The sequence below is a fragment of the Seriola dumerili genome, unplaced genomic scaffold (assembly GCF_002260705.1).
Source record: "Seriola dumerili isolate Sdu_G_001 unplaced genomic scaffold, Sdu_1.0 BDQW01000216.1, whole genome shotgun sequence".
Classification (NCBI taxonomy): domain Eukaryota; kingdom Metazoa; phylum Chordata; class Actinopteri; order Carangiformes; family Carangidae; genus Seriola; species Seriola dumerili.
The window spans coordinates 3,369,293-3,394,985 of record NW_019174471.1 but is presented as its reverse complement, the minus strand read 5'-3'; the positions used below and the strand labels follow the sequence as shown (position 1 = coordinate 3,394,985).

The 25,693-nt window shown below is 41.3% G+C and overlaps 1 protein-coding gene and 9 non-coding genes across 10 annotated transcripts in view; 1 reads left to right on the top strand and 9 right to left on the bottom strand.

Annotated features, from left to right (window-relative positions):
- The first annotated feature begins 6,691 nt into the window (after positions 1–6,691).
- LOC111228205 (partitioning defective 3 homolog) overlaps positions 6,692–25,693 on the top strand; it is a 368,887-nt gene continuing 349,885 nt past the window's right edge. Inside the window, exon 1 of the mRNA XM_022754021.1 lies at positions 6,692–7,081. Within this exon, the coding sequence (XP_022609742.1) occupies positions 6,962–7,081 (120 nt within the window). The 5' untranslated portion in view covers positions 6,692–6,961. The remainder of the gene's footprint in view (positions 7,082–25,693) is intronic.
- Positions 13,395–13,466, bottom strand: trnaw-cca. Its single transcript has one exon. It is a non-coding gene; the product is annotated as a tRNA-Trp (tRNA).
- trnaw-cca lies at positions 13,771–13,842 on the bottom strand. Its single transcript has one exon. It is a non-coding gene; the product is annotated as a tRNA-Trp (tRNA).
- trnaw-cca lies at positions 14,163–14,234 on the bottom strand. Its single transcript has one exon. It is a non-coding gene; the product is annotated as a tRNA-Trp (tRNA).
- trnaw-cca lies at positions 16,554–16,625 on the bottom strand. The gene has a single exon. It is a non-coding gene; the product is annotated as a tRNA-Trp (tRNA).
- On the bottom strand, positions 17,586–17,657 carry trnaw-cca. The gene has a single exon. It is a non-coding gene; the product is annotated as a tRNA-Trp (tRNA).
- trnaw-cca lies at positions 18,024–18,095 on the bottom strand. Its single transcript has one exon. It is a non-coding gene; the product is annotated as a tRNA-Trp (tRNA).
- Positions 18,491–18,562, bottom strand: trnaw-cca. The gene has a single exon. It is a non-coding gene; the product is annotated as a tRNA-Trp (tRNA).
- trnaw-cca lies at positions 19,299–19,370 on the bottom strand. The gene has a single exon. It is a non-coding gene; the product is annotated as a tRNA-Trp (tRNA).
- Positions 19,932–20,003, bottom strand: trnaw-cca. Its single transcript has one exon. It is a non-coding gene; the product is annotated as a tRNA-Trp (tRNA).

Here is a 25,693-nt window from a genome sequence, read left to right as displayed (position 1 = left end):
GCTACAGTATGACACAATCCCCTTCTGCTTTCCACTCTATACACCCTGCTGTAGACTTGTTTCTCCTTCCAGAGCTTATTCAGATGCATTCACTGGAGAGCAGAATTAACTTTACAGAGCCTGAGCAGCACAAGTTCCATACCTTACCTTGAGACACCCTTTCAGAAAGCTTTCCAAATGTGGCAAGGACTGCAGTGAATCAGTTTCTTCTTCTTCTTCTTCTTCTTCTTCTTCTTCTTTTACTTCTTCTTCTTTGTAGCCCTTTTGTTCAAACACTTCCACCTTCATCTTGCAGGAAGCTTGTCTAACTGTTCATCATCGAACTCCATAGAATGTACAAGTCAATGAGCGGTGACCAAAGCAATTAGCCCAACAATTTAATGAAGACAAAGGGTTTATGTTTATTAATACACAGTACTGGCAGAAAATATAAAATCTTTGGCTTCTCTTGTCCACATCTTTTTTGTTATGAGACCTTGCTGGTTTAATTAATCAATTTATTTGCATCCTTTCATATGATTTCTGAGTATTTAAACCCATCAAGGTATGAGATTCACCTCCCCTGTCAGATAACTTCTGCTTAAAGTAGCTACAGTAATTGTCCAACAAGGAAGCAGCCTTCATTTCCAGCCTCATTGCCACTAATTGAATCAATGAACTGGAGGTTGGATTTTGCAATTAGTTTGTGAATGTTCTCATTCGTCCAGGTCATAGTAATCTCTCTCTTAAATTAAATCGAAGGCAACTGGACTTGTATTTGTCTGTGGAAGACGTTTCGCCTCTTATCCAAGCGGCTTCATCAGTTCATCATGTATTGGTCTCTCTAGTCCGCACTAGTCTGACCAAGAAAATGGAGAAGGACCCAGGTATTTAACCTCTTGTGGGTGGGTCCACCAGAGTACCTGTGAAAGTACTGGTTTCACCTGACCATTGTTGTGGTCTCATGTGGACGACCGTCGTTAGGGGTCAGGTGACCCTGTTGTTGTCCCCAGTTGCAGTGAGGATTGCAATGACCTATATATTGGGGAAACTAAACAACCTTTAAACAAACGTATGGCCCAACACAGGAGGGCAAACTCTTCAGGCCCTGTCTCAGCTGTCTACTCCCACCTAAAGGAAAAGGCACACTCCTTTGAAGACAGCAATGTCAAAATCTTGGACAGGGAGGACAGATGGTTTGAAAGGGGAGTCAAGGAAGCCATCTATGTAAAAGTGGAGAGGCCATCGCTAAACAGGGGAGGTGGTCTGCGACACCATCTATCCCCCATCTACAATGTCGCCCTTTCATCGGTACCCAGGAGGGTCAACAACATAACCTCAGACGACTCTCAACGATCGTCATCCACCAGGGGCTCACCTGACCCTAACGACTGTCGTTCACAGGGGACAACAACAGGGTCACCTGACCCCTAACGACGGTCGTCCACATGAGACCACAACAATGGTCAGGTGAAACCAGTACTTTCACAGGTACTCTGGTGGACCCACCCACAAGAGGTTAAATACCTGGGTCCTTCTCCATTTTCTTGGTCAGACTAGTGCGGACTAGAGAGACCAATACATGATGAACTGATGAAGCCGCTTGGATAAGAGGCGAAACGTCTTCCACAGACAAATACAAGTCCAGTTGCCTTCGATTTAATTTAAGAGAGAGATTTTGCAATTATTGTCACCACTGAGCAAAAGTTAAATGTCAAGTCTAACTGTACCTTTCAAAACATCTAAACATTGTGCATTATCAAAGCGATATGCAGATATACACACATCTGAAATGACACAGTGATGTGTAGGCCTGCTGATGTGATTCCCAGACTTCACATGGATCTATCTGAACCACATTTAGTTTTCATTCTAAATAAATGTGTGATATTTTACCGTTCAGGGGATCAGGAACAGCAATTGGCAGCATTTCCTAATCCATGAAATCAGAGTGCTAAGGCTGTTCTAACACCATTCTCAGTGCTCACAACACACACTGGGCCCAATCCCCACAAATACGCCAATTAAAGGCTCTGGGCTTAATCCAAACAAAGAAGCTTCCTGGAGAGGAGGCGAGACAAGGTGCAGTTCCTCCTTTCAGCCTGCAGGTGGAGCCTCTCAGTTTTCAGAGATGTAGGGGAGGTTCTGTCCCCTGTAACAACACATGAATTAGAAAAACATCGAAACTGCAAAATTACCTGGTGTAGTAGCAGTCATTTACCAGTGAGAACATGGCACAGTGAAAGCAGAACATCAAGAAATCCTGATGTTTGTTGAGTCTTGTCAGTCTTACTTATTTTTTTTCAGGTGCATTGGTGGGTTTGACTGTGGCTTTTCATGACCTCGTGTTATTATGATTGATTATAGCCAAGGTGTTGTTGAAACAGTTGCTCATGTGAGTCATTAGGGAAACTTAAATTAAGATACATGCACATGCACAAGCTTGTACCAGACTGAGATGCTTATCAGAAATTTGATTTATGCATTGGTAAACTTTCTTATCTGTCTACGACTCTGTTCACTTGGATTTCAATCAGAAAATTTCTGTGTTTTCAGCTGTATCTACAACTGGGGTAATTGGCCATTATCAAGTAATAACCAGATCTTCATGTGCAGACTCACAAGAAGCCGTCTGGGGAAGAATTGGGCAAGAATTAAAAAAAAAAAAATGAAATGATGAAATAATGGTTAGTACAAGTCTGAAGTTACCAAACACTGATACCAGTCCTCTCTCACCTCCCTCCTACCATTATGATGTTTAATAAAGACAGACAAAGGATGTGTGGCAGATACAGTATGCCTTTGTTGCAAATCTGCAAGTTAAATAAAACAAATTAAAAATCAGCCTTAATCATGTGACATAGTTGTAGAAAAATGTTGTAGATGTGATTTTCTTTATTGGTGTCTTTGGAAATGTTAATTGCGAAGAGCTTCAGCTTCAGGATCATAAACAGGAAAGCAGTAGGCTATGTTGTCAACATGGACTTCATCTCACTGATTGTTAATACAAGGCAAAGGACTGCGTTGCATCTATAGTTTGACCCTGATATGATTTGAACACCATCTGATCTGGAGTCAGACATGCTACTATTGCGCCCCTGGGTCAGTACAGGTGATCAAAGAAACAAAATATCAAACAAAATATACGACCAGCAACCATGTCCTTAATTAATACAACTGATTTCACTGATCTTCAGGCTACGCTGATACAATCTATTGATATATTAGCATGCCTTTAAAGGCCTGTTTGACTTCATCCAAATGTGACCTTTTTGCATGTTCTCTGTCCCTGCTGATCTTGGATCTGCCCTTGACACGCAAGTTCTTGCATGACATGCATGACGTAATGGGAACCAACCAGGGAGTCATTTGACAATAAATGATGATTTCTTACTTCTCTGCTCCCGGGCATTCTCTGTATGCATGATGCAAATTTTATGCAAAGTTCACAAGATAATTCAACAAAGTCACTATTAATGTGTTTTACCACTGAGAAGGGTGAAAGATACCTTCAACAGAGAAAGGTGGTATTGGAAGGCTGTAAAGGTAGAAAAAGGATGCAGTAAATTTCACATGTGTATGAATGAACTACTGTAAAGTGAGCAGTGAATTCTCCAGTGTTAAAGTAAGTCTGAGATGACGGAGGGATGTGTCAGGAATGACTTCCTCCACTCCTGGGACCATGTTGGAGCACGCCTGCTGTGGAAGTAACACCCTCTGTCAGTTACAACAGACACAGATGCAGGTACACGCTTGCTTTGTTTACCATGTCCCTTCTGCACTGCTGCTCTTCTCTCCACACAGGACAAGCCTGGAAATGTGTGGATGAAGAGTTGTGGAAAATTGGGAATTTTTGCTGTATGGTGGAATAGACAAGACGACATTTTCTCAGGTTTAGACATTTGCTGTTATTTCAACTATACAGTCACACAGCATAGTTAGTAAATGGAAGACATCTTGCCGCATAAATCCCACTGACATTAAAGTTTGTCATGTCTGGGAAAACATTCCTAAAACTACTCATCTTCTATACTCTATTTTACTATTGTTGTGTCATATTTCTTTTTGCATTGTAACAGATGAATATTACCAAACTGTAATGTTCCCAGATGTAATTACAATTCTATCACTCTTTAACTCTATAACCAAGCTCATATGTTGGTGTATTAATTATGAAATCTAATTCCCACACGTGAACACAGCATGTAGCAGAGAAAAACTGGCCAGGGCGTCTTGGCTGTAGATGTTATTGCTCTCTTGGAACACTTTCATGTAGCACTCAAACACATTATGCAGTACTGTAAATTACAGAGTGGGATTTTTCTTTTTTTTAGTCAGACAGAGCTGAGTGTAGATGCATCTAAGTGATGATCAACAACAAACATGAGACTGAGGACTGTTAGGTAATTTTAAGATCCAAAACGTAGTGAATGAGACACAGAACGCTCTTTATAACTGGAAGATGCCTTCTCAGGCCACTGCCTCACGCCTCCTCCTCCTCCTACCTGCATTCCTGATGCCTGATTCCTGGTGCAGTGGATATACGACAGTTCAGGCTTGCGTCTCATAGGAAGCATTGACCTGCTCATGGATGGATTTTATTGTCACAATCAACAACAGAAAATGAGGAAAATAAATTCCCTGACTATCTTATCTTCTTTCAAGTGAAAAGAAACCTTTGAGTTGACATGTCAAATCAATAAATACACTGTGGGGCTTTATGTCATCTTTTGTCAGTTGAATCAATGTTCCAGTGATTTCAGGTGTTGGTTTTCAATAAATACACACGTGTAGCTCATAAAACAAGATATAACTGAGACTTAGATTTTACACCATGAGACAAAATAGCCTTCATCATCATGCTCCTTACTTTGATTTTAAGGATAGTGTAATTATGTCTTTTCACCACTAGGGGGAGGTAATAGTTATGTAAAAGTAGGGAACTGTGTTGGAGCAGCTGATATCAAAGTGGACTCCCTGTGTTGCCAGTTTTTCACTTTGTAACTTTAAAGCATGGGTGCATAACTGTGGCTTGAACTTGATATGATTTGACCACACAACCCTCTGATTTGGAGTCAGATGTGCTGCCGTTGCACCACAAGGTCAAGACACATGGATCTCTGGCACTAGACATTGTATGTACCCAGCAGCCCTGCCTTGAGTTAGTACTAAGACTCAGTAAGACTGAAAGACTGATCTATGGATTCTATTGGTATGGTCAGATTCCATCAGAGCAGGAAAATACAAACAATTAACCAAGAAAAAAAAACAGAACTGAAAGTTGATAAAAAATTTTTGCAGGGTTATAACCTTTAAAGCTCACTTATATCTTGCATTGAGATACTGTAGTTGAAAAAAGGGAATGTGGATCTTGCACTTGTGTTCATGTTCACTCATTTGGATGACATCAGTTCATAAAGAATAGGAGCTGCAGGGAGTGAAGCTCCACAGAAAGGTTGCAGCTTTTATCAGTAAATTGGGTCATATTGTGGATCTGGCCTTGGGCTGATTTCTCATCCTGCACTGCACTTCAATAATTTAGACATATGCATAACTTTAATATGCGCTTTGTTATCAGTGGCATAAGTACAGCTCACTCACATACAGGTCTGACTTCGGTGTGTTCTCAGCAGCTCCTTTGACAGCATATGTATAACTCATTCAGTGTGTCTCATCCATTTCAGTTGAAATACAACATCTGTTTATGCGTATGAATCATCCAGGTATAGTCACAGATACAGCAAATCCAAGTGTGGTAATACATGCGCAATACTTGTTGCAATAGCCCTGCAGTGCAACCTGAGCCCAGATCAGGGTTTCCTCGACTTACCCAACCGTTACTCCAAAACTCAAGAATCTCCATCTGATAAGATGTTGTCTGACTTCAGTGGAATCCCACGTGAAATGTTTGCACAGCAGGTCGATATCATGATCTCCACTGTGTGCACTGACAGTCCACTGTTTGAGCCAGGCCCTGCTGTTCTGTTACTGTGTGAACCTCCGGTGAGTACTGTGCACATAAAGTTCTCCTCGAACTATTGCACCTGCCCCAGGTAAAGCTGGATTACCAACTAAAGCAAGCAACTGCCCCAGGGGTCCCCAGGCACTTAGGGTCCTCAAAAGCCCTGTGATGTCTGTTTACTTACATTTGGGTTTAAACGGATGATCACAAACTAAATATGGTAAAGCTAACCTGAGGCAGAGGAGTACTCCATTGCAGAAATTATTTTTTGGATGCTGGGAAAAATTGGTTGGGGTAATATGTGTGTGTGTGTGTGTGTGTGTGTGTGTATGCGCGCGCGAGGGCTCATGGTGCCCACAACTCACTCATGGACTCCTGTGGGTTATTCTGGCCCTGGTCCCATGACTTGAAGGGACCGTAAAAGTCCCAGACTCAAGCTCTGGGATCTAGATTATAGCCACCAATAATAAGCTTTTAAAAAATAAAAATATGGTTTAAGGTATTTTTTTTACTCACAATGACTACTGATCACCATGACAACATGAACTCAACAAAAGTGATAAAGTTTTTTCATGACACCATGCTGTAGCCCGCCACACATCTATACAGATTACAAACCCATGTGTTTTTATGTGGAAGCAGAGAAACAAAACTTCACTTAGTTCGTCCTCAGCTACAACCTGCACTGCATTGGTTGGAGACATTCTTAGTGCCTGCTCTAACATGTGGGCGCACTCGCAGTGTCAGTCCAGTTGTGCGCTCCCGCTGGAGAGGCTTTTTGTTGGGAAGTTTCTGTAAGTGAGTCAACACGGCACAGGGAGGACGCCACCCAGCAGCACTGCCGCTGGATCCAATGCTGGGCTTCTCTTCTCCTCCCGAGGACCCAGGACACGAAGACAACTTCGCTTCGGTCTCTTCACAACAGCTGGGGATTTAGTTTTTAACCTTCGCACACCGGGGATGGTTATTGTCGTTTTGACGCGGTTTTTTCCTCATTGGAATTAACGCGGCGGAGGTGAAATGAAAGTGACGGTGTGTTTCGGGAGGACCCGGGTGGTCGTTCCGTGTGGAGATGGGAATATAAAAGTCCTCAGCCTTATTGAAAAGGCGGCCATGAGGTATAAAAAGGCGATCGCAAAGGTAAGTCACCCCCCCCCTCCCCCTCCCTCCCCACGCACCGCTTTTGCAACGTTTCGCTCCGAGTGTGCGGAGCAGCACACTGCATCCACACTGCCGCCTCAACATGGCGCTTTTCTCGGGCTGGAAAGAGGGAGAGAGTGGGCAGAAGAGAGCCAGTGGCTGCCCCTGGAATCGGACCCAGTAGGGACCCCCAGCCCCCCCCCCGGTGCAGGGAGAGTGAAGGGGTCACAGGGGAAACTTTTCATTGTTATTTCAAAGGAGATGCTCCATATTCATTTCATCATGGTGGTTCACTCTTTTCCTCCACAACTATTCTAAGAAGTTGTGAAGCAGATGAGCCAAGTTTCTGCTGTCTCCTGTATCTGTTAGGCTGAGCATGAAGGGGTTGCGGAAACACTGGAACTGTTCCCATTGAGTGCTGGTTACACTGGCAGAAATCATCCAGTGTGTTGAGCAATGAGGGTGATAAATAACCCGCGCTCTGTGAATGTGCTTCTGTGTAGGTGTGTTGTAAAACCTCACAGGAAAGCAGCTGCTGCAAACAGACAATAAATATATGAAAACTGTAAATCTTAGTAGGATTATTAGTTACACATGAGTTCAGTATGCCTGTGCTGTAAATTCACTGTCACTTACATTACAGACATATTTTAATCTATTTGTCTTTATATCAGTTACTCTGTTTTATGGAAAAGTGGTGATAGGATAGTGGAATGAGTCTGACTACTCCGTCTACTGATGAGGAAACTCTGCTCATTGCTCTTCAATTACACGCTGAGAAAACAGGTTTTAAGTTCATCCAAGTTTCATCTATTAAATGACGGAACGCGTGACTGTGTGAAACCCCCTCTGCCAAATTTGAAGGACACTGATTGCTTTTCCCTTTGTGGGATTCCAGTGGCTGTGCTTTAAGGCCCATTAAATGACTAATGAATGAATGAAAGTTGGGAACTGTTGCCACGTTTGGTGACAGCACTTTCTTCTCTCCAGTGGGTGGTAGCACCATTGGAGTCGCGTTAATGCTGCAGCTTTTACTTAAGGGATTCTAATACCTTTTTTGAACCCATTCTTGAATCGGCAAGTTATACCTTTGAACTGTTTTGGCTTTGGAAAACTTTCAAGTTCTCTTTTCTTGACAGAAGGGCCTACAGTAAGACTTAGACAGGTGTCAGACAGATCTAGAGGGAGGGTGTAGTGAAGTCATACAGGATGTGGATTTGATTTTTTTCCCCAGTGTATTGCCAGAGATTCAGCGCTTTGCTTTAAAGGCCCCATAGTGTATAAGGGGATATTTCCATGTCTTTTTTGATCATAAAGCAGGTCTAGGTTCTATATTAAAACTGTGAAAGTATGAAACCTCTCAGTCCACAGAGAAATGCACACAGCCTGTATTCAGAAACTGAGCCTTAAAACCAGCCGTCAGGACTTCTGTAACTTTGTGATGTCAAAACAAGACAGTCACCGCTTTCAGCCATGCCCCAAGCCCCGCCCACCTGGACCCACTGTCCAACCTTGCAGGATTTGGTTTCTCTGAGCGTTTACCTGAAATCTGCTATATTTTTACTCGATCACACAGAAAACAGTGAGCCAATCAGAAGAGAGAATCAGAGCCTCTCTTCTGCTCACTGACTTAAAACTTTTGGTACTTAAAAACACAAATATATCTACTTATGGATATCAACACTTAAAAATAAAACACAGGAAAAGTGTAAAATATGGGACTTTTAATTACCTACTTTTCATTTTACATCTCCATGGAGACAGATAAAATCCCCTTTTACGTCCTGGAGAAAATGAATATTCACTGTTGCACCTCAGTAGATTCTCCCACCGAGGGCAAACAGTGACAAAGTAGGTCAACATTAACGCTCATTCCTGAAGAGCACTTCCTCCTTAGACACACACCAGCAGTTACACACACACACACACAATTTCACTCCTTTGTTTACCAGCGCTTGATGGTTTTCCATGGTTCAGCAGAATAGAGGCGACTGGTCCATTGATCCATGCAGTGGTACTGTAAATGGAGAAGTGTAGGCTTTCCCTCCGGAGAACACTTGGCTCTGGGTCAACACTAACTACTGTATTGCGGGCCAGCCAAGACCTTTGGACTGCAGAAGACATAATCACACATAGGCCACTAGAGTTTTATGATATTCCTGCAGCTGACAGCAATGCAGAAGTGCTGTAAACCTTAATTTGAAAGCGTAAAAGTTGTTTTTATGGCTGCATTAACAATGTAATAAAAATCACAAACGACCTCAAAGATGTTACAGTGTTACATCCCATAGCAGGCATATACTGTGTCATTCAATATGAGATTGAAGGCTCAAATGAAACCATAGAAATTGTGTAAATCAGACATAATTCACCCCAGACAGCAGTCAACTCAGGTGTTTCAGCAGTGGCATGAAAAACGGAGGAGCAAGGGAAAGTGAAATAAGCATCTGCCACAAATCAATAGCCCCTGTCTGCAAAGGCACATCCTGCAACGAGTGTTTCTATAGAAGATGACTTTTGAGAAGTGTAGGACTGTTGCTTCAGTCCAGTTATATGGGATATGGGTACGCATGAATCAGTTGACAAAAAAAAATTTGATGTAAGATTCAAAGTGTGAGATTCAGTGTGTGAACGCAGCCTCATGCTCTCTGAAGGCCAGTTTATACTTATGTGTTGAATTGTAAGAATCTACACCGTAGCCTTATGTGCACCTCCCTCGCATGGTGGCGCGTCTCAACCCCGTTTTACCTCAATCTAACATGATCTGCTCAGGTTCGGTCGCCATTGTTGTTTCTAATAAGATGCCAAACACTCTCTGGAAGCTAAAAACTGTCCTCGTGCCTCCACCTACATTCTGCTTGACTCTTAATGTCTTTATCTACCTCTTTATTATACATGAACTGTCCCATTTGTTAGACGTATTGCTCATCTTGTTATGGCGATGCCTTTTATTGTTGCACCCGTAGATCTTAGTTGCCTATAGACGTATTCTCCTCTCTGTATTTGAGGCTGTGAACGAGCTGTGCTGAATTGGCTGAACCCAATCAGACACAAGCTGCTCCGGTGTACCTGATCCTCTCCGGGGACACTTGAAAGCTTCATCACAGTCTCAGTGGGAGCAGGAAGTGCGCATCAATCACCCCCTCAAGCACCATTAAGTTCAGAGTCAATCTGGTCCACAGTATTCACAGTCATGAAGGATTCATACTAAATGGCTTTTCATGCTTCTCATCCTGCCTTTCTCCTGACAAAGCTGTTGTTTTTAGCCCTTGGCCAGTGGAGCAGTAAGTGAGTATTTACCACATTGAAGTCATGTAAGCAGGAGCAATGTGAAGATGTTATTTTGTGGGCTGTCCTGTTGGCATACGGAACACCACATGGACGTGACTGGGAGGCTCAGATCTTTACTCATTCTCAGACAGTCTGGTTTCACCCACATCTGGTACACCGTCAGAGACATAAAACAAAAGAACACTCAAACACAGTCACAGTCGCTGGATCCATAATTTGTGGCTCTAACTCCAGAGCTCCAACTCTGCATCTCCAGATCCTATTTATCTTCTACTTTCCCACAGCTACTAAATGTAGGTTGAAGCACATAATTGCCCTTTTTTTTCCCTCCCAGAATTCCACAAATTCAGGCTTGCAGACACGTCACAGCCCTCGTCGAGTTGTCAAAATACACGGAGGCAGAATTTCTTTAGGGGACAACACAGTCAAGGAAAACAAAGTCGCATATTTTCACATTATCCCTTCTTTTATTTCACAGTGGATCAGCAGCACATGATGAGCACGTGTCCTCTGGTTCCTGGATGTCTGAAGACAATCCCATGTAGTAATGATTTATCTCTCCTTATAGCCCATCCAGATGCACATGACATCACAAAATAGTAAAAGCCTAGCCGCTGACTTAACACTGAGTTAAGTGTCCACTGGAGAAATAATGAAAAAAAAACAGTTAAACTAAGATAAGGTAACACGTGGATTCCTTTTACGTGGTGAAATCAAGTGGTATTACTGAGTACAGGAATTTATAGGACAGTCTGACTTTATGCTGTGCACTATTGTCTATCCTGATTACCACTTAAAACAGTGGTTCTACAATGAAATTCTACAAACAACACTTCTCTAAAACTATAATGAACAGCAGCATGGAATTTGTCAGCTGAAATTCAAAGGTTAACTAAGAATTTAACTGCTACTGGAAGAGTTTGACATTTTGTATTCTTGCTGAGAGTTACATGAGAGGATGGATAAAATATGAATCAATATGTAAATAAATACGCTTTAGAGCTGTTTCCCTCCTTAAACAAGTTAGATGCTGGGTTTAGCTCCATATTTTGAGTACAGAAGTGAAAGTAGTATCCCATAATGTCAAACTATTCCGTTGAAATTACAGTTTTCAAGAGTCTTGAAAGATAAAATGTCACTTCTTTAAAATTAGATTAAAATAAGATTTAATGTGTTCAGTCTCAATCTTCTTACAAATTTCCCTTTATGTTGTTTTTAATTGTGAGTTTTTTTCTGTTAACTGTTGTCAAAAAGTGCAATTACATCCACTGTGACTGAAAGTTAAAAAAAACAAAACATGAAAACAGGGCAGTGAATATTTTCTTATGGGTGCTGGATAAAGTAACCTGTTTGCTGGACTTGAAAGAACCTGTAGGCAGCATGACACACAAGGACAGGACACATACACTGAGGGAAATGGACAACCAAGAACTGCGATGATCTGCATTTCAGCTCCGTGGACCCACAATATCACACTCACACCTGGAAGGCTGTCTGTTCCTGACCCCTGTCCTTAGGCTCCCGGTCTCTCCGGCTCTGTGTCAGTTCAAAGCAAACTGGCGATTGAGTAACTTTTAGTCAGAATAGACAGTTTTTCTGCAGCAGGGCTAAGTTAGGAAACTCAGCATCTGTTTGTAACATGTTTTGAAGCATCAAATTGATGTTGATTCGTTGGGAAAGTAAATGAAAAAAAGGCCTCAAAAATAGAAGTAAGCTACATCTGTTTTTGCAGTAGAAACCAGGCTTGAGGTCTTTTTTTTTTTTTTTTTAGAGCAAATGTGCAACATTGAAATTTAGAACGTTTTTAAAGTGCATGTTTTGCATCTATAATGCATTGAACCGTCTTTGCTTTCAAATGCACTGCTCCAAACACCATTTTCCTGTTCTGGCTCTTGTTAACCTTCAGTGGAAGTACAGCTAAAGTTTTTAATCCTCATCTATTGTCAGTAAGGACTTGACACAAGTCTCTGCTGGTGCAGCTGTACAGAAACACACTGCAAAGACAAAGTGGGAAGTACCTCTGGAGGGGTTGTCAGTGCTCATTATCTCACTTCACTCAGCGGCTCACTGGTTATGTAATGAAGAGGAGCTGCTGTATGTGAGTAGGATAGTAGAAGGTAAATGCGGGGATTATCATGTGAGTGGACTGTATAACGCTGTGGCCCTGTAGGATGATGGGATGCAATGTGATTGATGGTAAATGAGTACGAGTAGGTTTATGGTTCATCTGTGCTCAAGCAGCAGTGAATTTTTTTTTTTTTAGTTCATCTCTAGCACAGCATGGTACAAAGCAGGGGGAGAAGAGGAGAAGGACTCAATAACCTTTCATCCTCTTATATTCTCTTGTGGCTTTTCTTCAGTTTCCTATCCTTTTGTTTTTCCCGTCTTGTATCTTGATCCCTCTCTTTTCTTTCTTCCTTTCTTCTTCTCCTGCTGGTCAACACAATGCTGTCTTCCAGCCGGCTGAGCGGTGTTCCATGCTTTCATTCTAACTCCTGCGGGGGAATTGTTGCCTGCCAGTCTTTGAGTAAAACATCACACACCCGCTGCTCCAAAAAAGTCTCGACTTGAAGTTTGCCCAAGTCTGCTGTACAGTGTTTGAACCCGACCCGGGCTGAGAAAGTAGGAACCCAACCCAACCAACAAGCACTCCTTTTTTTTTACGTCCGAGTCCGACCCAAGCCCAACACAGTTAGTGTAATCTGGATAACAGTTTGTGTCACCTTGTTGTTACTATGGTCACAGCTTATCTATTTACCCTGATTGCACATATGTGTGCACCTTGACCATCAACAATGGGAACCTGACCCGAACCGGGGATTCTACCAAACCTGTCAGGCTTGGAACAGCTTTCCAACCCCAAGTCTGTTGAGATCTCAGTGTCTTGGTGTATACATGTATACAGTCCAGGAGGATCTCAGTTATTCCATTAGGAGCTTTTGTGTTTTTTATCCAGCAAGTACCTTACCAATGTAGTTAGTAGTAGTTTCATGTCACAGGGTGGCGATGAAACTTAAAACTTTGACCCCGACGTGATTTGAACACGCAACCTTCTGATCTGGAGTCAGACGCGCTACCGTTGCGCCACGAGGTCACACACTTCCTCTGTCTTGCATGACATTCAGAGTTTACAAGGTCAGTCCTTTGTGTGTTCATGAATCAGGGGTCTTAAACAACTGAGGCTTTGATTTTACTCAATTAAAATGGAAAGGATGATGTCCATTGATGCATGTGGTTGAAATCCAGGGACGATGTGATGAATGTTATCTTGATTTGAGATTCTGGCATGAGTAGGAGGATCTTAGTCATCCCATCAGGAGAGATTGTGTTTTCTTTCTCTGACAAGTACCTTACAGTGGTAGCTGTATGCCACAGGATGGCGATGAAACTTAAAATGTTGACCTCGACATGATTTGAACACGCAACCTTCTGATCTGGAGTCAGACGCGCTACCGTTGCGCCACAAGGTCACACACATTAATTGCCTTGCATGACATTCAGACTTTAAAAGGACAATCAAAGGTTTGAATGAGGGTTCGAAACCATTTCTTACGCCATAATTTACTATTATTCATTTTTTTTGTTTGCCAAAAAACAGATGTGCATCTTAAAGTCTTGAAAATGATGTGATTTGAACAGACTAAGTTCTGGAGTTAGACTCACTACCACTGTACCACAAGGTTGCAGTTGCAGCTGTAATTGTGTGCTTCCCAGCTCTTTCTTATCACTACTGCTTGCTACATCTCGACGGAACTCATGTGCCAAAGGATAGAAGTGGAACCTAAAGATTTGACCCCGACGTGATTTGAACACGCAACCTTCTGATCTGGAGTCAGACGCGCTACCGTTGCGCCACGAGGTCACACATTTGTACTGACTCACGTGATATTCAGATTTTACAAAGACAATCAATGGTTTGAACCAGGAGACATTTGACTGTGTCAATTCATCATCTGCATCAACTGCCTATCCACCCCTTAGTCTACTGAGATCTAAGTGTCTTGCTTTTAACACTAACTGGGAAAGGTCTCCAGGCAGCATCTGCAAACACTGGCAGCAATAAGAGAAAATGCAGTGGTGCTTGTAGAAATCAGATTGCATGGTTCAAAATAGCCTGGTAACAGCATGTTTATAGTAGTGTGCAGTGGTGACAGTAACTGGACAAATAGAGTTAAATATTAAATATTAGTCTCAGATGCTGGTAGAGAGATCTGCACTTTAATGTAAGTATCGTTCAATCAGTGTAGAAACACACATTGGGGTCCAAAAGTCTGAGACCACTTTCTCATTTAATGAAAAAGTGGTATCTCACCGTATACAGTTATTTTGTTGATCTACTCAAGCACATATTGAAGTGAATGAAACAGGGACTGTTAGGTTAAAGTGGTGGCTGTCAGTTGTAAAGGTGTTTGATGAGCAGTGAAGGAATGGTGGAGAGTGAAGCACAATTATCCCACACATACAGACAGACAAACACTGTGTTTTTTTCTCCGCCAGAACATTGGGACGTTTGATGTTTTGACTGTTTGAGTCACTTGACCTGGCAACAACCCCACAACAAAAAAGAACTGACGTTGGCTGTAGTACAGGCCTGACAGAGCTTCACCAGGGAAGGTGTCAAGTGTCTGCTCATGTCTGGGGGTAGGAGACTTCACATAGTCACAGGCTGCAAAGGATTTGTAACCAAATATTAAAAATGATGACCATACTAAAGTTCATGTCAAACAGAGTTTGAACCTACTTCCATACGACCCGTCTGTTGAGCTTTAGCATTCATATGAATGATACCAAGGACAATGTCACCCCCATGAGTCCCATATCTTTCCCAAACAGTGCCTCTATTCATGGTCAAGGTAAGATGACTTCAGGGTTTCCCCACTGACTAGTGTGCATCTCAGGTGTACACACAGGTGCTGCACACGGCAGGGAGGGCACGTGAATGTAAAGACTTGTGACTGTAGAGGGCAAAACATCAGCTACTCTGTATGCTGAGTTGAAAGCAATGGGCTTGAATGTTGTACAGAACTGCTTGGAGAATTTCTGGCCGTAGCTGCTAAATGCAGCAATGCAAGCAGGCTAAATCCCATGATGGTAACTGCCGATGTCTAAGTGTGCCATAGCCATGTCAAGCCATTGCGGGCCTGGTTTTCCGGCTCCATATATGTTGGGGTATTCTGGGTCGGTTTCTGTTGTCATTGATGATGTGGTTTAAATAGTTGATACAGATTTTTTCCTTTATGGTTTTTCTGTGTTTATCTAGCGCCCTTGGAGTCAAATAACAAAAAAATCCTTTTGTTGTCAAATAATTTACAGATTCACCAGGACTTGACACAGTGTGGCAGGAAGCATGTGGTGAATTACTGGATGTGTTTTATAAGTAAGCATGTGTGTTTGTGTGTATTCTTCAGCAACTTTTTTTCTTACAGAAATAATGTGTCTCCACTCTGATATATCTGAGTTTGACCATGCTGACGTATCAAACACGAGTTCTTGATAGCCGCTAGCTTGTGTTTTCCTATCCCAGCTGCAGCCTTGTGTTGGTCGGGACTCCGCTTTGTTATCATAACCCACTTCAGATAATCCTGCTAATCATTAGCCTGAACCATTGGAAGCGTGGCAACAGAACCAATGCACTGCACGAGATCTTGTATTATTTAGACGTGTTTGTTTTGAAAAGCTGCTCTTCACAGCTTCAGGAATGTTACACCTCAGAGATAGTTACGAAAGCCTCCAAAAAAGGTCCTTATGTTCCTGGTTTTCCAAGATGAAAACCTGTTGTACCAGTATAAATGTGACAGCAAATGTCATCTAGAGCTCTTTGTTTAGCCATGGTAAATACAAAACATTTGTATTTGTCTGTTTGAAGGGCCCTTTTAGTTTCATTAAGTAGATTAACATCCTTGCAAACTAAAGGGAAATCATTGGTCTTTGATTGGCGGTTTGCTTGAGACTGATGGTTGAAACATTGACTGTCAGGTGTGAACCACATAAAATATTTGAGTGTTACAATTCATCATCTGTAGCAGCATGTCCTGTGACACATGTGGTTAAAGTGTTCCTTGATTTAAGTAATGTATACAGTGCAGGAGGATCTCATTCATTCCATCCTTTTGTTTTTTATCCGACAAGCACATTACCAGTGTAGTTGCATGTCACGGGATGGAGATGAAACTTAAAACATTGACCCCGACGTGATTTGAACACGCAACCTTCTGATCTGGAGTCAGACGCGCTACCGTTGCGCCACGAGGTCACACATGTTTACCTTCTTGCATGACATTCAGATTCCAATACAGGGTCAGTAAGTTGTGTGTTCATGGATCAGGGGTCTGAAACAACTGAAGCTTTGATTTTACTCACAGTTAAAATGGAAAGGATGATGTCCATTGATGCATGTGGTTAAAATCCAGGGACAATGGGGTGAATGGTATTTTGATTTGAGGTTCTGGCATGTGTAACGTATTCAGTACAGGCAGATCTTAGTCATACTTGCTCCATGTCTTGCATGACATTAAAAGTTTAAAAGACAATCAACGGTTTGAATCAGGAAAAACATTTGAGTGTTGCAATTCATCATCTGCAGAAACTGCTTAAGGTGTCTTTAGCCGGGAAGCTTTGAATTTACTCACAGTTGAAATGGAAAGGATGATGATCGTTGATGCATGTGGTCAAAATCCAAGGACGATGTTGAGGCATGAGTAATGTTTTCAGTTCAGGAGGATCTTAGCAATTCCATCAGTAGCTATTGTTGCTTACAAGTAGTAGCTATTGTGTTTGCTTGTTTTCAAGTACATTATTGATGTAGTTGCATGTCACAGGATGGAGATGAAACTTAAAGCATTGACCCCAACGTGATTTGAACATGCAACCTTCTGATCTGGAGTTAGACACGCTACTGTTGCGCCAGGAGGTCACACATGTTCACCTTCTTGCATGACATTAAGAGTTTAAATGGATCAAGGGTTTGGAGCCATTTCTTACTCCATAATTTACTATTATCCTTTTTTTGTATGCAAATAAGCAGATGTGCATCTTAAAGTCTTGAACATGATGTGATTTGAACACACAAAGTTCTGAAGTGGAGTTAGACTCACCACTACTGTACCACAAGGTTGCAGTTGCAGCTCTAATTGTGTGCTTACCATCTCTCTTTCTTATAACTCCTGCTTGCTACAACTCATGTGCCAAAGGATAGAAGTGGAACCTAAAGATTTGACCCCGACGTGATTTGAACACGCAACCTTCTGATCTGGAGTCAGACGCGCTACCGTTGCGCCACAAGGTCTCACGGATGACTTACATCATTACAGACAATGACGATACGTTAGAATTCATCATCTGCAGAAACTGCTTGAGGTTTCTTAAGCCAGGTAAAATCAGTTGTGTGTTAATGAATCTAGGGTCTGAAACAATAGAAGCTTTGACTTTACTCACAGTTAAAATGGAGAGGATGATGTCCATTGGTGCATGTGGTTAAAGTTCAGGGAAGATGGGATGAATTGATTTGAGGTTCTGGCATGAGAAACGTATTTGATCCAGGAGTATGTGAGTCATTCCATCTGAGGGCATTGGATTTTTTTTTTTTTTTTATCAGACAAGTATCTTACTGATGTCTTTGCATGCCACAGGATAGAGGTGAAGCTTAAAACTCTGACCCCGACGTGATTTGAACACGCAACCTTCTGATCTGGAGTCAGACGCGCTACCGTTGCGCCACGAAGTCACACGTTTGACTCTACTCGCATAATATTCAGAGTTTACAAGGACAATCAAGGGGTTTGAACCAGGAAACATTTGAGGGTTAGAATTCATTATCTGCAGAAACTGCTTAGGGGGCGTCAGCCAGGTAAAATCAGTTGTGTGTTCATGAATCTGTGGCCTGAAACAATTGAAGCTTTGACTTTACTCAAAATGGAAAGGATGATGTCCACTGATGCATGTGATTAAAATCCAGGGACGATATAATGAATGTTATCTTGATTTCAGGTTCTGGCATGAGTAATGTTTTCAGTGCAGGTTGATCTTAGTCATTCTATCAGGAGTTACAGTGTTTTTTATTGGAAAAGTATCTTACTGATGTATCCTCATATCATAGATAGGAGCTGAAGCCTAACACGTTGACCCTGACGTGATTTGAACACGCAACCTTCTGATCTGGAGTCAGACGCGCTACCGTTGCGCCACAAGGTCACGAAATCACTCCATTTTGCATGATACCCAGATTTTACAAAGAAAATCACAGGTTTGAAACAGGGTTTGAAGCTTTAGCTGTAATTGTTTGCTTCCTATCTCTCTTCCTCAACACTCCTGCTTACCCTGCTCACTATGTCCCTACAGAATTCACCTGTAACACTCCCATTTGTTATCACAGATAAGTCACCAGAAGATAATGGGTTTGCTTTGAGAAGGGTTACCATTAAGCTCCTTTCATATAATTCTATTTACCTGAATGGTAACTGACGAGCCATGTTTGGGAGTCAAAGGAATGATCTTCACCATAGTCAACTGAATGAAACACAGTAAAACATGGCAGAATATGTAGTAATGTCTTGTTATACAAAACAATCCTTCCTGTATGTTACGGTTTCAGTTAAGCCATATATAAATCCTTCTTTGGAGGGATTATTGTTTACCTCATGCTTTGCATTTTATTTTCTGCTGCATTCAAGAAGATCATTTTGTCATTTTCTGTCTTTTTAAGGTGTGAACCTAATGAAACAATTGAGTGTTACAGTTCATCCTGAATCTGTCTATTTATGACAAGATAAGGGATGAACATTGTCTTCCTGTGAGGTTCTGACATGAACAACGTATTCAGCCGAGGAGGACCTTAGTCATTCCATCAGCAACTATTGTGTTTTTCTATCTGACATGTACCTTACTACTGTATTTGCATGTCACAGGATAGAGGTGAAGCTTAAAACTTTGACCCCGACGTGATTTGAACACGCAACCTTCTGATCTGGAGTCAGACGCGCTACCGTTGCGCCACGAGGTCACAACGTTGCCTTATCTCACATGATACCCAGACTTTACAAGGAAAATCAATGGTTTGAACCAGGGTTTGAGCTGTTGCCACGATCTGAAGTATAAACCCCTCATTGGAGAGGTTATTGTTTCTTTTAACCCAAACTTTATACTTAATTCCTTTGTGTTCTTTTTTATCGCATTCTAGGAGATAATTTTGTCATTTCCGTCTTTTTAAGATGTGAACCTAATGAAACAATTGAGTGTTACAGTTCATCCTGAATCTGCCTGTATATGATGAGATAAGGCAATGAGATGAATGTTATCTTGATGTGAGGTTCTGACATGAGTAACTCGATGCGGGATGTGACTTACAGTTAAAATGGAAAGGATGATGTCCATTGATGCATGTGGTTAAAGTTCAGGGAAGATGGGATGAATGTTATCTTGATTTGAGGTTTTGGCATGAGAAATGTCTTAGATGCAGGAGTATGTGAGTCATTTCATCTGAGGTCATTTTGTTTTCTTTAATCAGACAAGTATTTTACTGATGTCTTTGCATGCCACAGGATAGAGGTGAAGTTTAAAACTCTGACCTCGACGTGATTTGAACACGCAACCTTCTGATCTGGAGTCAGACGCGCTACCGTTGCGCCACGAGGTCACACACTGCTGTTCGATGCAGTCACACAGTCTGAAGGATGGACTTCATAGGCTACGTTTGGATTATTTTAAATAGACCAACTGAGCAAGGTGACAAGCTGTTGAATTAAATGCAGACAGGAAGAGCCAACATTATGTTTGCTAATGCTGCTAAGATGGAAAAGCACTTTCAACATTCCCAACGCATTCTTAAAGGCTGTTTTGACAGCTTCCACTCTCTACACTTTGCACGTCTTAACATGGAGGCCCCCCTTTTCTGCTCTTAAAATACACACAGGCATTACTTTTCCATTCAGTAATGGTATAGACTGCTGTAGCTCCACATCTTAGTCAAGGGAAGCTCCCAAATCTGGCTCTGTGAAGAGGGGAAGCTTTTCCCCAGCTTTTATAGATTCCAGTTATTTTTATACAATCATTTCTTTGAGGCAGAGCTGCTCTGGAGGCAGAAATAGTCACAATGGTTGAGTTAAACGTCAGTGGATGCAGCCAAGGAGACATAGCTTTGTAGACCAGGAAACATGGATAGTTGGAAAAATATGAATATATAATGAACTTCAAAGGTCAGTTAGGGTAATTGATAACTTTTATCAGCATTATTTCAGTTAGCAGAAAGAAACAGAGACAGCTCTCTTACTTTTGCAATAGACTTTAGTGTTTCTTTTTTTTTTAAAGTATATTTTTTTGGGTTCTTTATTTGATAGTGCAGTAGAGAGAGAGACAGGAAACGGGGAGGCAGAGAGAGCGGGAATGACATGCAGCAAGGGCTGTCCGATGCGGGACTCGAACCGGGGCCAACTGCAGAGAGTACTGTAGCCTCTACACATGGGGCGCCTGCTTAGACCACTACGCCACATGACTCCCTGACTTTAGTGTTTCTAAGCCAGAAAAAGAAAAATACTCTGCATATCGACATCTAACTTAACCACCAAGATTATTTCTTCCCACAGAGCAACTAGTCTGCAGAGAGATGTTTGCAAAACTAAAGCTCTACTCAGAATCTCAGTGTTGCAGGTTGGTAGTTAATATAATATGTTTGACTGGCTAGCTCTTTTACTGGCTTGGAAAGGAATGAAGTTAAAGCGGACTAGAGAGGAGACTAGATGTAGTGTAGAGATAAATACATTTGCTTTACTTATCCATGAAATGTATGTTATTCCTTATGATGACGTAGTCAGGGTCAAGAATAATTCACAGGTGGTAAATCTGTAGATTTAGTTAATTCAGTTAGTTGGATCAGACCAATTCAAAGCACATTTCCTTTTTTTTTTAATGCAGCAGCCTTCTGCTTAAAGTACTTCAAGTTATCGTTAAGTCTTGTTTTTCTCATCCCACGTCTCAGTGAGATGACAATTCCTGCTTCTGGATCCTGGATCCAATTTTGAGCAAGTCATGGCAAAGGCCAACTATGTGGTTTGCAGTGTTTCAACATGCGGGCCATGCCAGGCCCTCTTGGGTGTGATCCACTGTTTTGTCAACAGCTTATTTCTTTGTCCATGATTGCAGTTATAGAACACTAAGCTACTGGAGCACAAGCAGGGGTTAAGACCAAGATCTCTTCAGGATTGTCTTTGGAAGGGAACACCTAACAAATCTTACACATCCTCTTATGTAAGGTTATTTTCATATCACATTTGAATGAAATCAGACAGATGAAGTCTTTCTTGTTGCAATGCAAGGACATTTGGTTTATAGCACAGGAACAGGGACACATTTATGTATTATATTATTAAACCTGAAAGAACATACAACATCATGTATGAAAAGCAAAATTGATGAAAACAATTGTCAATTTAAAACATTTAAGAAATTCAAACAAGTTAATTTTTTTTATTTTGAAAGAGCCATTTCTAAACCAATGTTAGCATTAACAGCTGTTTACTTAACAATCTAGAGGACACATTACAAGTTCCGCATCAAACTTCATTACTTTACTCACCAAGAGCTGCCTCCCAGGGTGGCAAGCCACCCTCTTGTTTTGCTTTTACTTAAGTTAGCATGCTAACCATCTAGCCCCGGCCTATCTCCTCACTGTAGTGTCCAATCTGCCCTGTAGAAGTAGGACGTATTATAACCTTGTGTCTTGTAAACGCAACAATGGCTGAAGCTCTTGGCAAGACTGGCAAGTAAACAGGTGTTAATGCTAATGATGGCTATGTGGCAATCCCAAAACTTGCAAAAAGCTCCTTTTTGTGTTTTAAGTTTCTCAGTCCTGATTAGGTCATATGATGGTCTTAAAGCTGCAATAGATATGGCAGTTATTTTTAATTTTTTATAGCAAGAAACGCAGAGGTGGAAACAATTACTTTAACGGTGTGTCTTTTACATTTAGTTGTGTCAGTAAGCCACAACAGTGAACTAGCATTCACAATACCAGGCCCACAAACAAGCACACCTAAATGGAGCCCTTGTAATTAAATACAGCTGTGCTTTTCCTGCTATGTCAGGTTTGTTATGGAAAAGACATATAGTTAACGTTTTTTCTTGTCTGGCCACTATGGTGCAGAAGAAATAATTAACAGACAGACAGATAACCTTGACAAGATGCTATGGTAAACAAGTGTCTATTTACAGTACACTTCCAACCGAAACAGAGCAACAGTAGTATTCATTAGAAGTTGTGTTTCTGGCGAATTGACACAGATAAGTCCCAATATTCACTCGTCTTTTTGCTCTTATGGTTTCCACTGCTGGGAAAAAATATCTGGCTTTTAGCTTGCTAGGTGTTGACTTTCTTCACCAGCTAGCTAACTGCTAACTTTTTTGCTGTTGGCTAACTGCCTATTGCTAAATTCTGCTTTGAGTTTACAGTTATACAGTTATGTGATAATTCCTTGTGTGTTTGTTACTTTGAGCAACCTCTTTCACATTACAGTGAAATTTCGAGGTCAGCCCTATGTTCCCACAGCCCTATGTTCCCACAGCTCTATGTTCCCACAGCCCTGTGTTCCCACATTTCTAAGAATGTCTTGAAAATTAGGCCCTATTTTCCCACAGTCTTATATGTTCCCATAAGCCCATGTCCACACTAACCCAGGTGATATTTATCCGGTTAGCCCTTCCATCCACATTAGAATGGTGAATTCCGTAACTGAAAACGATGCTTTACAAAAACGATCGCTGAGGTGGATAAATGTGAAGACGCCGTGGAACGTGGATGCAAAATGTTCTGAAAGGGTATAAAAGGGGAATATAGGGCTGTGGGAACATAGACACGCTCCCGAAATTTCAGTGTTGTCACTTAGTCTTAGTCTGACGCAGGTTCAATTTGCTACTTGTACAAACAGTTATCTCCTGTCAACCAGCTTTCTTTTGGCTTTACTCTGACCTCTGTATCACTGGTGTTATCTTGCCCTGAGCGACTCCCATCTAATCCTCAGGAAAAGGGGTCAAAAAGGGTCGCTGTTCATATAATTTGTCTTTCTGAATTTTCTCCTTTCTGTTGTGGTTTCTAACCTGACACATAACTAGTTTTTGTGTAGCTGTCTTTTTTCTCAGACTGTGAGGAACTCACAACAAAGCATAATCATATTTCTGCAAAGGTTCCCAAGTAGCATTTTACCATTAGCATTTGTGTAGCCGCTGTAAACACAGATGTGATGCTATATGCCAAGATGGTTTTTTTGTCTGTAGGGCTCCCTATACAACAGTGCTCCTTTAGGGATTCAGTGCCTTGCTCAGCATCACTTTAGCAGGGCAGATGTTTGCAAGAACAGAACTGGAGCAGTTTACCCTCTGGCGGAGCGGTCTCTGTACACACTGGGTGGGAAAATACAATTAGAATGAAGAATTAATTGCTAACTGATTTACTATATAAGGAGTTTTGATGCTTCTTTGGAAGGCTGAGCTTAACTACAATTTGGAGAAAGATTCATGTAAAACATCAAAGTGTTCATGTGGCTTTGTCTGTCATTGGCTTTTGATCCCACTAATGCACTCTGGGTCTTTCAACCCTTGAGCAATATGTAGACAGTCTTTTCTTTCAATGGATAAAGTAAATAAACATGGTTTATCAGTAGCTGCACTAAGCTTCTATCAAACACCATTTAACCTACATTTTGATCTCGAATTAGTAGTTATTATTAGTAGATGAGCCTCAAAGATGCTAAACCGAATCTGCAAATGGTAATTCAGCGCTTGTGTGACACCAGTTTAATTTGGTATCAGGATTATATCTCTCAAATTAAATCGAAGGCAACTGGACTTGTATTTGTCTGTGGAAGACGTTTTGCCTCTTATCCAAGCGGCTTCATCAGTTCATCATGTATTGGTCTCTCTAGTCCGCACTAGTCTGACAATCATCAGGATTATAGTATCCTTTAATACTAACTAGTACTAACTAGTGACCTGACTGTAGCATTTACTTAGGCTACATCATGACCTGATGTGTTTTTAATAAAGCCATCAATGTGTTGTGACTTAAACAACTTAAAGTAAAGGAAGTAAAATATCTAATTCCAAGATGTTTTTCAAACCCCAGTTTTAACTTTAAACTGGGTTTGGCTTCAGGACATTATCATCATTATTCATTCAGTATTCATTATCAGCATGAGCTTAATTTTTCATGCTGTTGATACAGCAGCTCCCTGGATGGAGTTTAGCCTGATTAACTTAGCCTTGTGCCAAAAAGAGGCGACTAGCGTCTATCGAACCATGTATCTATTGATCAGCCATAATTGTTCTTATGAACCGTTCCCTGCTGGTCTGGAATCTATTATGTTGTCAAATTATATCACTGTTATTCTGTTGAGCTCAGGGCACACTGGGTTTCCAAATAACTGAATAATGTCTCCTCTCTCTGACATATGATCTTTACTTCTCTGTTGTTCTGCATCTGCTGCAAACACAGAGCTTCTGAAAACAAACCTGTTTTCCTATAAAACACCTGCCTATTGGTGTCTGAAATATGACACCACATTGAGAAAAATGCAGTATTCACCTGTGATTGCTGTTTTGAAACAATGCACTTTTGCACAATTCCTCACAGAAATTCTTTGAATAATATCTTATGTGTTATGACTCATAGACTGAGATGACTGGCATTCATATGAATCTGTTTGTCTGGATTTTTCCAAACATCTGCCCACCCAGATATCCTCTCTAACATCCAGACAGATCTGTGAAATGGAAATGGCATGCTCAGGCCTACAGGAGACAAATAAATCCTTCATGTTAGAAGGGCTTAGACGTTGGCGGGACTGTGCAGTCATTTGGACTGATTTATTTTGAATTGGCAGTGCCACATGAACAGAGCGACAGGGAAAAGTTTACTATAAGGCTAAAGTAGGCTCCTGTCATTGTGTAGTTGTAAGGACTGCAAAAGACAAGTTTTTGACAGGTTTTGTGTTCTGGAGCTTAAAGTCTTCAAAACAAAAGTCAGGATTTCCCTTACTGGGAAGTCACTCTTGTCTGTTCTCATGGCACTGATTCAAGAGTTTCTGCTGTGGAAATATAATAAGTAAATGGGTTCAGTGTGGCTTAAGTGTGATGAATGATTTCTTAGATTGTGATTGGTATATTGTCACTATGAATTGTGTCTTAAACACTGCCTGTTTCTGTATGTTCCCGTTCACGAGCCCTGCAAAGAATGAATGAGAGTCTCATTGAACCACAGCAGAAAATCCCTGATACAGAATTAGGTTTAATGACAGTATGTACACATCCTTTAGCTTTAGTTTGCTGTCCTGTGTGTTG